This window comes from Zootoca vivipara, chromosome 15 (assembly GCF_963506605.1).
Source record: "Zootoca vivipara chromosome 15, rZooViv1.1, whole genome shotgun sequence".
In the NCBI taxonomy this organism is placed as follows: Eukaryota; Metazoa; Chordata; class Lepidosauria; order Squamata; family Lacertidae; genus Zootoca; species Zootoca vivipara.
In genome coordinates, this window is record NC_083290.1 from 12,157,520 (window position 1) to 12,172,449 (window position 14,930).

The 14,930-nt window shown below is 47.8% G+C and overlaps 1 protein-coding gene across 3 annotated transcripts in view; it reads right to left on the reverse strand.

Annotated features, from left to right (window-relative positions):
- Positions 1–14,930, reverse strand: part of SPNS2 (SPNS lysolipid transporter 2, sphingosine-1-phosphate) — a 106,943-nt gene that overhangs the window by 42,124 nt on the left and 49,889 nt on the right. For all 3 annotated transcript variants that reach the window (XR_004693984.2, XR_004693985.2, XM_035139291.2), the window contains exon 3: positions 9,344–9,480. Coding sequence is in view for 1 of the 3 variants with exons in the window: in XM_035139291.2 (XP_034995182.2) it covers positions 9,344–9,480 (137 nt within the window). In the remaining 2 variants the exon portion in view is untranslated. The remainder of the gene's footprint in view (positions 1–9,343; positions 9,481–14,930) is intronic.

The window sequence follows — 14,930 nt, forward strand, 5'->3', positions numbered from 1 at the left end:
CACTAAACCGCTCTGGAAGACTGTGGGGAATCTGCTGATGCCCAGCCAGGAGGGGAACCAAGAGGCCGTTCAAGGAAGCGGCCTTTCTCACAGAGCACACGCTGAACAAATTAGCTGGCAAAACATTTGCAGCGGGAACAGACAAGGCGTGTTTCTGCTAACGCAAATGCACAAGCGTGCGCACAAAAATATATATATTTGAGGATTTTTACTTGGGGAGGAGAAGAATCATAGAATTGCAGAATTGGAAGGTACCACAAGGGTCACCTAGTCCAACTCTCTGCAATGCAGGAATCTCAGCTAAAGCATCCATGACAGATGGCCATCCAACCTCTGCTTAAAAACCTCCAAGGAAGGAGAGTCCACAACCTCCCGAGGGAGACCGTCCCACTGTCAAACAGCTCTTACTGCCAGAAGGTTTTTCCTGATATTAAATCAAAACCTCCTTTCTTGTAACTTGAAGGCATCGAGTTCGAGTCCTACCCTCCACTGAATTTAAGATTGGAAAAATAAGAAATGGAGAGAACCAAAGTTGGCAGATCCTTCCAAGTGTGATGAGGAGGCAGAAGAGCTCACCCCATCCCCTGCAAAGAGCTACGTTTCCAGGATTGAGTCTTGCATGAAATCAAAACGCAGAGACATGCCGATAATGGTGAGCCTAGCTTTTAAAATCACTCAGCAGAGTGTGGAAGATTTAAAAAACAAAACACAAAAGATGGAACAGATTAGAGAAATGCTGCAAGGTGATATTCAAGGGATGGGACTCCAGTGCTTAGAAATTGCTGCTTGTGGAATATTAACATTCAATTATACCCCCCCTCCAAACTCTATATAAACTGAAATGTATGCAAAGGTCTGATGTGAACTGGACTGCAAAATTCGGAGAAATGCTAATTTCGAAAGGTGGCTGCATTGAGGTCCACGCAGTGTTCCGGAAAGCACAAATGTAAACACAAGCACAGGCATCCCCAAACTTCGGCCCTCCAGATGTTCAGGGCTACAATTCCCATCATCCCTGACCACTGGTCCTGTTAGCTAGGGATCATGGGAGTTGTAGGCCAAAACATCTGGAGGGCTGCAGTTTGGGGATGCCTGCACAAGCAGAACGGACTTTCTCCCACTTCCCTAGCCTTGAGTGGACAAAGCAATGGAGAGCTGAGATGCAGACCAGCCTCCACAACTAGCTTGTCACGTAGACACAGAGACTTCAAGGATACTCAGTCCTCATTGACCTGTTTCCAGGCAGGGCCGTCTTAAGCATATCTGGTGCCCTGGCGTGAAGATCCCTCCGGCGGCCCCCCCCCGCCCCGTTTCCCAGCGCGGCTGTCTGGCGGGCACAGTGCACAGCGTGGCTGCCGCGGGCTCAGCAGTGCGGCACCCCCCTGGCGGCCCGGCGGCCTGCCGCCCTGCGCCACCCAGCCTTGCCGTAGGGCCGGCCCTGTTTCCAGGGTTTCCCTCACTCTGAGAGTTTCCGCCCTCTAATTTTTTTTTGTGTGTGTGCTTTTGCAAACTGGAGCACTCCCTCAAGCCTTCCAAAACCTCCCTCTTTTGCGTGAAGTTGATAACAATCGGCACTCGCTGTCTAAATGTCGGAAATAGAGGGAATGGCCTTCCTTTGGGAGCCAACAGAATAACAACTACAGGAAAATGGAGGACAGAATATATATTCATACTGCCAGCCAACTCAGAATGGATGGTTAAAAGTCTGGGACATTGTCTTTTTGAGTAAACAGATATATTTCACCCATACAAAAGAAATGTCAAATGGCTGCTGAGTCATTAGCCTTACTTGCAGTATGATAATGACACGGCGACTGCCTGGCATTCCTTTCGTGTGTGTTTTGGGAACAATTCGAGACAGGACAAATAAACAAGACAACTTTTGATCTTTTTAAAGTCTGCAACAGTATTTTAAACTATGGCTGCGGTGCAATGGGCGTGTGCAAGACTTTCATGGAACAATGCTGCCCGCCCCGCTTGTGAAATGCCCCACTCCGCTCCATGAAATAACGGGGAGGGGGCTGCAAAAGGGGCGCAAAAAAACCAACCCGCCCACCCATTCAGAGTGAGGGCAGGAAGTACAGTTCACATGCCGAGGCTTTGCGATGACATCACATCCTGAAATCTGGTTGGCGCAGCGATGCTGTGATGTTAGCTACATATTTGGAGTACAGTGGTACCTCTGGTTGTGAACAGGATCCGTTCCGGAGGCCCGTTCGCAACATGAAAGAGCCGCATCCTGAAGCGTCACGTGTACGCATGCGCGTGACACAATTCGGTGCTTCTGTGCATGCGCGCTGAACCCGGAAGTAACCCGTTCCGGGACTTCCGGGTTCGGCACGTCTGAAACCTGAAAAGACGCAACCCGCAGCGGACGTAACATGAGGTATGACTGTAACTTAGAGCAGGGCTTTCGGTGCAGATGCCCCTGTTCTGTGCAGCAACACTCCTGTCGAGATACAACAGTATCTTCACTTTCCAAAGGCGATTTATATTTTTTATTGTGACCTGCTTTCCCAGTTGGATGACCAAGTCTCTGCCGTAGGTGTCGACCTCGTATTGCTTCTAAAATTAAGCTGCTGTTATTTCCCCTTTTCCTTTTAACTGCTTTAGGCTGTTTTCATTGCATTATGCATATCGCTCCGAGACACATTTATGGAAAGCGGTTAAATTATTGTTGCTATTACCACTACCAGTACTACTAATACAAATAATATAGACCCTGGCTGGCTTCATCGCAAGCCAGCCAGCAAAAGGAAAAAAAACATCAACTGTCTTTAAAACACTGTACCAAAAGAGGGAAGCTGCGAACAGGCTGTGAAAAAAAAAAAGACAGCATCGTTGAGGAGTTTGCAGGAAACATCCCCAGAACGCCAAAACTCATTGCCTCTCAAAATTTGGCTGAGCCCGGCAATCTACTCCTCCCTGGTTTTCTTCTGCAATCTCACTGCTTTAAATGCATTAAAATCGAAATAGTATTTTTTTTGCAAAGGTTCAAGAACACACACACCCGCTAGCATTCCTCACCAACATCCCATTCCTGCACCAGCGGATGGCCAGCCATGCAAGTAATCCATACTTTAAAAAGCCTAAATGCGTTCCTGCTCCTCTTGCTCTCCTCCTAAATTGCTGAAGAAAAGGAGAATTATGCTACTGTTCTCCAAGAGCTCCGCTGCCAGTGATAAAGCGATAATCTGCTGAAGTATGTCTAAAGCCCAGGGGCAAACTGCCTCGCCATCTCAAAAAGCACATGATCCTTAAATCCCGGGGTCAGAAAGCATTAGAAAACGCATGTGATGCGATCGGAGGCTGCGGGAAATCCCGGGGAGAGCTGCGAGGCCTCTGGGCTAGGCTTCCACGCATCCAGATCCTGAGATACGTTTATGTGGAACTGAAATTCTTGTGGTGTGTTGTTGTTTTTTAGACACACAGCTGGGAACAAAATATCCAAAGATGTTGTACAGGATAAGCCCATACCTCAGCACACAGAACGTGTCAATTTGGGTCCACTATTGATGGTGGACATCTGGTGGTGGTGGTGGGGACACCAGAGTCAAAAGGTGACACTTGAAGCAGTGGTGTTTGCAGCACTGCAGCAGAGCCACTGTGGTACAGGACTAGGACCCGGGAGACAAGGGCATAGCTGCCAAGTCTCCCGTTTTCCCCGGGAAATCCCCGTTTTTCCAGCTGTTCCTAGCTGAAAAAACGGATTTTTTTGTTTCCCCCCGGTTCATTCTGGCACGGCGGCCATTTGGGAACTGGGCGGAGCATGCTCAGAAGCGACTTTTGATGCTGCTGTGCCCAGTTCCAAAATGGCTGCAGTGCGACTTCTGGTGTGGCGGTCATTTTGGAACTGGGCCAAGCAGCATCAAAAGTCACTTCTGAGCATGCTCCGCCCAGTTCCAAAATGGCGGCAGCGCTACTTCCGGTCTGCTATTTCCGGCCCGGTCCCTTATTTCTCCGACAGCAACTTGGCAGGTATGGACAAGGGTTCAAATCCCTGCTCATTCATGAAGCTCCTCCAAGATGGACAAGAAAAGTCTCCAACGAGCAGTAAGAATTGCAGAAAGGGTAATTGATGCTAGTTTGCCTTCAATACAGACACTTTATGCTGTCTGAGGTAGGAAGAGAGCAGAGTGAATTGTCGCAGATCCTTTGCATCCTGGTCATCATCTGTTTGATTTACTTCCATCTGGATGTCGCTACAGGACTCTATACACAAAAACGGCTAGGCACAGGAACAGTTTTTTCCCTTGTGCCATCAAATTGTTAAATTCATAGTTGTGTAGCAGAAGGGGAGGCCAGTTATGGGTGGGGTTTGCCGTGCTATTGTATTGTACAGTGGTACCATACTTTAAGTACACAATTGGAAGTCTGTACTTAACCTGAAGCGTACTTAACCTGAAGCGAACTTTCCCATTGAAAGTAATGGAAAGTGGATGAATCCGTTCCAGACGGGTCTGCGGAGTACTTAAATGGAAAGTACTCAAACCGAAGTGTACTTAAACCGACGTATGACTGTATGTGGAACAATGTTTGTATAAGGTACGTTTACATTGCAATGTAGCCGAAGCAAAATTCCAAGTATGTTGGAACTTGGCCAATAAATTGTTGTTGTTGTTGTTTTGGTCCGCTCAAAGGCTGTGTACACGTAACATTTTATTCTAGAATCAGTGGAGATGGAGTTGTTGTTTTTCTACATACTCCACTGTCTCCATGCACGATCTAGATCTGTTGCATATATCTTCTGACCCTGAAAAGCGCTTTTTTTTAAAGAAACTGGTTTCATCCTGAAAACAAAACTTTGCAGATCCATCCTTCATTGCTCCACCTGCAAGCAGTTCTCGGCCACAAGAGGCCTCCCCCCCTCCTGAGTTCTCCAGCAACTGATATTCAGAAACATTGACGCCTCTGATGGGAGGCAGCACATCATGCCTAGTAGCCATCAATAGCCCTCTCCATCATAAATTTGTTTCATCCTTTTTGACAGCCATCCAAACTGGTGGTCATCACTGCCTCTTGTGGGAGCCAGTTCCATAGTTTGTCTTTCCTGAGTAAGTACACTGTCCTGAATCTTCATTGCACGCCCCTGAGTTGTAGTGTTGTGGGGAAAGGGAGATAAAACCTTCCTCTACCGTGTGCATAGTTTTATATACCTCTAGCTTTTTCCCCCTCCGGCTCCCCAGACCTGCTTTATTGTGGCAAGTTTCTTCCTACCCCTCCCCACAATTTTTTAAATGGACTTTGCATGATTAATCGCTGAAGATTTCTTTGAATTGGGTGGCAGCCTCCCTTCCGAATTAACTTCCAGGAAGGTGTGCAGGCCCACCTTATCTTGGCAGGTGTCCTGGACGAAGCGCCAGCTGATTATGGGTTTCCCTTTCGGGCTGCATGTGTTCCTGCCGTATAATTAGCCGTGCTTTTTATTGCTCCCTCTGCATAATAGATCACCGGTTTCACCTTCAAATCGGAATGCTAAACTCCCCTTGTATTGATTTGCAACTTGCCTCGAAAGTAGGAGCGGTGGGATAAAAATAGCGCAGGTTAAAAATAAAAACGAACACCTGGTTTCGTGGGACAAAAGGAGCGGCAGTTGTACCCTTTGGGTTTGGGGGATGTGGGGGGCCTGAAATCACACCCATGGATAGCCAAAAAGCTCACTGTCTGCCTTGGAGGTGGTGGTAGTAGTAGTAGTTTGTACCCCACCCATCTCACTAGGTTGCCCCAGCCACTCTGGTCAATGTTATTTCTCTTCCTGGCCTAAGTACTTCTGCAGCTAAGCGGTCGGCTGGCTGGCTGTCATCCTCAACAGGAGTCCTCCACTCTGCAACAATTTGTTGCAGGTACCACTTGGGCCATCCACATTGTGAGAATGAAATGGCAGTGAAGAGACAGCAAAGGGCACAATAACTAAGCTTATTCCGGGAATTTCCAAGCCGGCTATCCATTCTCACACTGCACCTCACCTCCCAAATACGGGAAGCCTTTTGCTAGCTGCCAAAGTTATAAAAAGGGAGAGGGGGAGAGAGAGAGAGATGGAGAACAAAGTCTGTATTTTAACATGCCAACACAGGAACAGGATGCTGCAAACTGACCCTGTTAGATATCCTGTTAATTGCTTTCCCATTAATGGATTCAATGCTTCCTGAAGACCGTTGCCGTGGCAGAGGAGAAAAACACAGAATAATAGAAATGAAATAATAAACGCAGTTGCGTGTGCTGATGGCCGCAAAACAAGAGAATCGGACAATTCCATTAAGTTCCTTGGGAAGAGCGATTGATTGTTGTTAAAGCAGTTTCTGGAGGAAACTGTAGCTCTGTGAGAAGAACAGGGGTCTCCTAGCAACTCTCAGCACCCTTGACAAACTATAGTTTCCAGGGTTCTTCCCTGATGAGTTTTCCAAGGACAGCTCTGACAAAGAGGAAGCTGACGGGCAGAACCAACCCTTGAACTGGTTGTTCAAGGAGGCAGGAAGGGAAGCTACGTTTTGAGCTGTTGATAACATACTGTAGGAGGGCCATTAGGTCGGTTAAAAGGTACACAAGGAAACACGTTGAGGAACGAAACATCCTCTTGGCTTTTTGAAATTGGTGGGAGAAATGGACACGGTCTAGAGCTGGCCTTTGGTTGCTAAAGTTAAGCAACATGTAGCAGCTGGTAACTGGAGGGGGGGAATTTGTTTGGACAACGGTATTTTGTCACGAGCACTGGAACACCACAAAGCAGGTCCCTCTCTTCAACTGTGCAGGAAATGGAGAGTTTTACCATTCGGTCATGACAGAACTGGTAACAAGCTCTCCCTGATGTGTTGGAAGTAAAGCGACAAGGCATGCAATAAGCTACCTGAACCAGCAGTGGGCAGCAGGCAGAAAGGCAACCTTTTATTCCCTTGCTGATTCCTTCTTAACTACCTGCAGGTTGGTTTTCTCTCTCAGGCTTTACTTCCTTCCTGCTGCTTCTCCAGTGAGTGTGTTAGACCTTCTTATTGTGGCTCCATGACAGCCGCATGTGAGCTGGCACTCAGAATGGCCTTGTTTGCCAGGACTAATAAACCTTACATTTCTATATTCTTTCCACCAGATTCCTACTTTGCAGGAGGTTGGGCTAGATGACCCTCTGGGGTCTCTTCCAACTCTAGGATTCTATGATTCCATCAGGCTATTTCTGTATGATACGACACCTGCTAGAACAGCAATGGGTAGCCTCGCATGCAGCCTTCCAAGTCCTCTCAATCTGGCCCCTGGGACTCCGCTAGGCCACACACACCAAAGGCCACACTGCAACATTTTGTTGCAGATCCCATTTGTGCACCCGAAACCAGTTTAAAACTCTAGTGTAGACACACCCTGCAGGGCCGATATTCTATTTTGCTTCCCATCAATTAAAAAAAGCCCGCTCCTTGTGACTCTGAGGTGACTAGACAAGCAAAGTATGACAGTGGCTCCAAAGGCTTTTAGAAATACTCGCCTTTTTGTCACACCGCAGTCGGCAGCTGAGGAGCCCAGACAGGCACCCATCGACATAATTAAATGTGTATTTTTATACCCAAGGTATCTAAACTTGAAATGAAGAGTTTTGGGGTTTTTGTTTTGTTGTTGAAGCAGGCACAGACACATCTCACCTCAAGATAGCACGCTTGCGGTAACCTACAACATGTGGCAAAACACCACTTCCTGACGTGAGGTTCGAAAAGGAAAAAAAAAGCAGGAAAGGAGAAGTTACAGAATGACAGCCAACCACCAAGTGGAAAGTGTGAGGGGAAAGGTGGGGTCCTTTGACAAACTGGAACGTGTCCAGAGGAGGGCAACCAAAATGGTCAAAGGCCTGGAAACGATGCCTTATGAGGAACGGCTTAGGGAGCTGGGTATGTTTAGCCCGGAGAAGAGAAGGTTAAGGGGTGATATGATAGCCATGTTCAAATATATGAAAGGATGTCATATGGAGGAGGGAGAAAGATTGTTTTCTGCTGCTCCAGAGAAGCGGACACGGAGCAATGGATTCAAACTACAAGAAAGAAGATTCCACCTAAACATTAGGAAGAACTTCCTGACAGTAAGAGCTGTTCGGCAGTGGAATTTGCTACCAAGGAGTGTGGCGGAGTCTTCTTCTTTGGAAGTCTTTAAGCAGAGGCTTGACAGGCATATGTCAAGAATGCTTTGATGGTGTTTCCTGCTTGGCAGGGGGTTGGACTGGATGACCCTTGTGGTCTCTTCCAACTCTATGATTCTATGATTCTTTGTCTCCGAGCCACCCCCAGCCACGCCTGGAAGTGACCGCGGCTGTGAGGCCCTGCCGGCCACAAGCCCGGCGACTGTCATAAGTGAAGCGGACAAGCTCAAAATGAACCGCCTGGCCAGCAAACTGAGAGGAAGGTTGCCCTTTACACCGGGCACTAGCAACCAAACAAGCCTTGCCGAAGCAGATACCTGACCCATTTTACTGAAAGGAAAACTGAGAGGGCGAGAGGAGGGGGGACTGAGGTCACAAAGCAAAGCCCGTGGCAGAGGCAGGAATCCCTTTTGGAGATGTAAACAGTCAACAGTCCTGGGAAACGGACCTGCGCGGCTGGCTGGCCGGCCGGCCTGCAACATCTGCCCCCTCCCTGCGAGGTGACAACCAGCATTCAATTATTAGAAACAGCACACCCCGTGAGATCACGTGGGTGGCTGTTCACCATCTGGGTGTGACAGGATGAGGGTGATCCCAGGAATGCAGATGGACCAAGAAGATGAGAGGAGTGTGGGATGCTTGGCTGGCTCCCTCCTTCTGGAGGGAAATGGCCCGGCACGACTTTGATTGATCTCGCCAGGAATACATTAATTAGCCCTCTTCGACAGCAGGTTGCAAAACAGGAGCATTTCTGTTCCCAGCTGCGGAGGACTGTGGCGTCACAGCGCTGGCAACGGAAAGCTGCAACGTCTCCGGCACAAACAACCCCTTCCCACTCCTGGGTCCAGAAACAGGTGTGTGCCTTGGGAGGTTGCCGGAGGATGCTATATTTAGCCTCCCAAAATTAGGCAAGAGCAGCGCCCGGCACGCCAAACCCCAAATTGCATCTGGCGAGCTTGGAGCTCAAAGGGCAAAACGGAGGCGACAAAGGGGCCGCAAGCGAGGTTGTTTTGGGGCAAATATTCCCTTTTCAGTGGGAGGGGAAGGTCCGTCCAATTCAGTTGACAAACGTTTCTGCTGGTATTTGTCTATGTCACCGCATACGATTAATAAATACTTTTGCCTTTCTCTTCCACATGGAAGCTTAGAAGCAAAGCTGCAATACTTAGTTGATCAACACAGCCCAGAATCGGCTGCAGAGCACCCACTGCTTCCCCCTGCGCATGATCTTACCTGCTCGGTGATGAAGGAGCTGGAAAAAGTGATGGCCGACCAGAAGAAAATGCCGCAGCTGAGAATAATTTTCCTGTTGAAACGGTCACCCAGGTAGCCGAATATTGGGGCTGCTACCATGAAGCTGCAGATGAAAACTGTAGGATGAGACAGAAGCAAAGAGATGGGTTGAAGAAGAAGCATTTCCCAAACTTGAGCAGGTGCTAACTTATGCTGCCCCAAAGCCAAGTACCAGTCATCTCTCCTACTCGTGGGTGAATTGCAATTCCTCACCTACAGCATCCTTTGCCAACCTGATGCCCTCCGTATTTTGGGGACCACAACTCCCATCAGCGCAGGCAGGAGGTACAGGCCAAAGACTGGGCTGAGAGCTCTAAAAGCAACTCCAGCATGCTTTTCACCAAGGAGGATTTGGATAAAGAGGAATAAAACTATGACAGCACCAACAGTTGCCAAGGGATCTGTTTTATTTAGAAATGGGGGTGAGATAATTTGCTCAATGGCGAGGGGTGTCAGAAGACATCACTTCCTGACCTAGGCTATATTCATTGCATGTTGTAGCTTTGTTTCTGTTCTGCTGCAGTTCTTCTTCCACCAAAAACCACTTGATCAGTCTCAATGTCCATTATGCAAGTTGTGTAATGGGTTACACATGTTGTGTTGTTGGGACATTATCCCACCTCAGATTTCCCTTGCTGTCCAACCCTTCCTACAAAGGGTACCCAAAAGTGCAAGTTAATTAAGCTGAGTGCAGTATGGAGTGTTCTTGCACAGGGTTTCAGCCAGCCACCCAAAAGTGCCCAGCTCCATAATGTTCCATTCCGTTCCCTCCCCCCAGCTCCCCACCCCACTCCAGTCAGTGTTGCTTGTGTGGCTGCTGTAGTGTTTTTTTGGGGGGTCTCCCCAGCATCTTGGGTGTTCTTTGCAAATATCTTTGGGGGGCATACTGTATCTACAAACCTCAAATCTGCTGCTAACCCTGGTGGCCATGTTATGCCTCCACTGTCAGAGGCAATATACAGGTGAAACTCGGAAAATTAGAATATCGTCGAAAAGTGCGTTTATTTCAGTAATGCAACTTTTTATTTTTTATTTTTATTTTAATTTTTACAAATGCTTTCTTTTGGAAATTCCACAGTAATAAAACAAATAGTTGCAATAATACAAAAAATAAACAGCGCTATTACACTTCATTAATTACATTCCATTTATAATTGACCCGCCTAACGACAAATAATCACAATTACAACAAATAAAGGCTTGACATATCTTGCTTTGCATGTCATGCATCTATCTCATATATTGATTTCACCTTTTAAATTGCGTTACTGAAATAAATGCACTTTTCGATGATATTCTAATTTTCCGAGTTTCACCTGTACTTCTGAATACCAGTTGCTGTAAACTGCAGGAAGGGAGAGTGGCATCTTAATTAAAGGCATCTTAGCCAATTAATTTCATGGCCCTTATTAAATCTGCATTACCTTGCATATGAGAAAATCCAACAGCCTATAAAGGAAGGAGGAGCCCATTTTGCTCACTTATGCAGAGCAGCCTCAATTATATTAGAAAACCTGTTCCCATGGGATATAGGAAGCCGCCTCCTACAAAGTCAGACCATTGGTCTCCAGAGTTTCAGGCAACAGGCATTTCGAGCCCTATCCAGAGATATCAGAGGCTGAAACTGGTACCGTCTGCTTGCAAAGAAGATGCTCTAACCACTAGGCTGTGCTACATAGGCATTGCTAAGTTGCCACTAGGGATGGAGGGACCTGTCACTTTCAAGTTTCCCCCAATTCCCCACATTCCTGCAGCAATTTGTAAAAAACAACAACAACCCAACAACTTCTCTTGAAAAATCCTCACGAAAATTATTCCACATTTTATGGCGAATTTCTCCCAATAGACATGTTTTTATATGCATTTTTAACTAATGTAGACATTTTCTTGCCAGCTACGTCTCCAAAGAGCATGCATCTTTGTATACTTTTTAATAGATTTATTCATTTTTAGGCACACTTTTGCCTAATGCATGCATTTTTATAAGTGCTGGTTGGAGAACTGCATTGCAAAATTCAGATGAGCGTGAATGTCAAAGGACAGCTGTGTTTTGGTTCTCATACTGTTTCAGAAAGTGCAAACTTGACATGACTCGTTTTAAAATGCAAACCAAATTAAATTTCTCCCCGATCCCTAGTTGTTATTTGCAACTTGTTACACATGCTTGTGTTAAAAGTAAGTTAGTTGTGCTCCACAATTACCAGCAGTTCAGGCTCATTCCATCAGAATGTGAACTAGATTGAAATCTCAAACATGGGTTTCTGGTCATGTCACGAGTCAATGGCGGTCGCTCCCCGTAGCCCCTCCGTGGGCTGAGAGGAGGTCCAGGCAGAGGAAAGCCAGGATTTATGAGGCACAAATCCTGGCAATGCTCCCCAGTGGGGTCTGGGGAGCTCACTGCATCCTGATGTGCCGCTCAAGCCTGTGTCTGCCAAGTTGAAAGGCAGAGCGGATGCGACCTGGGAGTGTGTCCCTGCCACGGAAGAGCCTGCATTTCTGGCATGATTTATGGCTGGTTTCTCCATAATTTGGACAATTGGCATTAATCAAGAGGCGCTCCTGGACCAACATATGCTAATGGGCTGCAATCAATCAGCTGCCGAAAGGACTGGGCTTGGCGCTTTGAAGGTATTTGAATGTTTTCTTTGAAGCTTGAGAATCCTTACAATAGCCGGGAAAAGAAGGGGGAGAACAAGGTGCTTTGTGCTTTCTTATGGTTTTCAAATGGTCTCTCCCCCCCCCCCTGTCCTCCCCTGCATAATGAAAGAGACATGTGCAGCCGCTATGGTACTCTGTTAAATCAAAAGCCTCTCCCCTCTTTTTCGAAGCTCAACAAGGAATTTAACAAGGTTTTACCATATGCCCTCGACCGAGGATGAATTGACTTTATTTAACATTATTCCTGGACTGCTGTTGGAGAAATGCAGTTGGGGGGGGTGAGGGAGGGAGAGAGAATGATCTGCTGCTAAACAGATGTGGAAAAAAAGGTAAAGGTAAAGGGACCCCTGACCATTAGGTCCAGTCATGACCGACTCGGGGGTTGCGGCGCTCACCTCGTGTTATTGGCCGAGGGAGCCGGTGTACAGCCTCCAGGTCATGTGGCCAGCATGACAAAGCCGCTTCTGGCGAACTACAGCAGCACACAGAAACGCCATTTACCTTCCCGCTTGGAGCGGTACCTATTTATCTACTTGCACTTTGACATGCTTTCGAACTGCTAGGTTGGCAGGAGCTGGGACCGAGCAACAGGAGCTCTCCCCGTCATGGGAATTCGAACTGCTGACCTGATCAGGAAGCCCTAGGCCCTGGTTTAACCCACAGCGTCACCTGCCACAGATATGGTAAAGAGGCTGAATTTGAGAAAATATCTTCCTGTTAACTGTGTGCCGAGGAAGAACTCCAGAGCAGGATTTTAATGGGGGAGTTTGGATATGCATTCTGTGAGTTATTTATGGCTGCAGCTCGGACGCTATTCGGTAAACAGCAGAAGGAGTGAAATGTGGCCTTGTACCACCCAGATAAACACTGCACAGAACTGAACCATGTTCCAGCACACCAGGTCTGGATGTATATGAAGGACTACACACATGAAATGGATTATTTATTTATAAGATGTAACAGAGGTGCTGTTTGTAAGGTGGAAAAAGCGGCCAGCTAGAAGAATGGATAAATGGCAAGTGAAGGATGTCAGCTGGGCTCTAAATAAGAAATGATGAGGCTATGCAAGAAAATGATGGTGGTCATGTTTGGAACAGGAGCGGGAAAGCTGATTTTAAGAAATTGTATTAAATTAAATTGATTTGATTTGTAATAATCTGGAAAAATAATAAAAATAATAATTTGGAAATGAAATCTCAAACATGCTTACAGTCCTATCAAACACAGTGGAAATGACTTCTAAGTAAGCACGCATAGGACTGTGCTGCTAATCAATGAGATGAACTGGTAAACCTTTAGTGCAGTGTTTCTCAACCTTTTTTGGGCCACGGCACACTTGTTCTATGAAAAAAAATCCGGCGGCACACCGACTCTGTGCCGCCCTATATTTAGTTTAGTTTGGAGGGGAGACGTAAAGCATGCCACTGAAGAACTGCTGCGCGGTAGCCAGGCGGACCCACCAGGTGCTCTCACCTGGGTTGGGGGGTGGCGAGGGGCCCTCTCCTCCCTATCTTTCCCTTTTTCCCTCACCTGGGGGGGGCCTCCCTCCTTTTCCTCTTCTCCTGGGGCGGCTGGGGTGGCGACGGCTGCGGCGACGAGGCAGGGCCGTCGCGTGGTGGGAGGTCCCGGGCTTCGGAGCTCTTCCCGGCCGCAGGCGGGCTCGCTGGGGGGCTTTAGCGGCTCCCCGCTTGATCCGCTGGGCGATTCCGACGCCCACGCGGCTGCCGCGGAGCCCATGGGTCCGTCGATCCTCCAGCCGGGCGCTTTCGGTGTCGCTCCGGTGGGGTCGCGGGGGGGCCTCCAGCGGCTCCCCGGTCGATCCGCCGGGCTCACTTGGCGCCCGCGTACCGGCGTCGCCGGTTCCGGCGGTCCGGAGGCTAGGCTGGCGGCACGGGCATGCTGGTCGCTCTCAGGAGCTTCGCGCTGCCGTGCCGCGCGCCATCTTGCCTCGCCGGAAGTCCGTCAGCAATGCAAAGCGCCCTTTTCCTCGCCGCACGTCGCGGCACACAAGCCGGTGTCTCGCAGCACAGTACTGTGCCGCGGAACACCGGCTGAGAAACGCTGCTTTAGTGGAATCCTATAGATGCGCACTAAGAAATAAGTCTCACTGATCTGCACAGACTTTGGCTTACTCCCAAAGTAAGGGAGTGCAGGATTGCACCATTTAGCATCACAAAATCACTGTCTTGGGGTTTTTTTGCGATGGAAGTTGGGAGTGTTATTAAATGCACGACAGGACACAATCTTCCATGCACACACTTAATTATTACTCTGAGATGTTGGAGATGCTGTTAATAATTCGAATAAAAATGAACAGCAAACTAACTTGCTCATCAGGAAACAGCAACCCATCAGGAAATGTGAGATCTGAGCAGCATTCAGATCTGCATACATTTTCTCCCATTACAAATAATTTGTTGGCTAAAAGCAGATGTCACCCTGCGTTGTGCAATGCGCCTTGCTAATATTTTCCATTTTCCCCTCCTTGTATTAGCAAGTTACATTTAAAAGCCAACAATTAGAAGACTGGTGCTGATGTGAAACACGACCGGAGAGGGGAGAGATGCATGGAGGTGGACAAAGGAATAAATTCATTGGCAAGAACAAAGAGATGAGGGAGCTCAGATGGCACAATAACGAGGCCAAGCCTGTCACAGCTATACATTTACAGGAGCCTCGAATTACGTGCGACATCCAAACACTGATTGACTTGTAAACAAATTCAGAAAACGACTCTTAGCCTATCAGACTGATTGCTTGCCAGCGAGTCTCGTTAGGCACAAATCAATTCCATGTGATGGATGGGGCTTCTGAGCTCCGGCGACAGATCTTTGTCCACCTAGCTTACCCTCCAGCGCAACTGAATGCA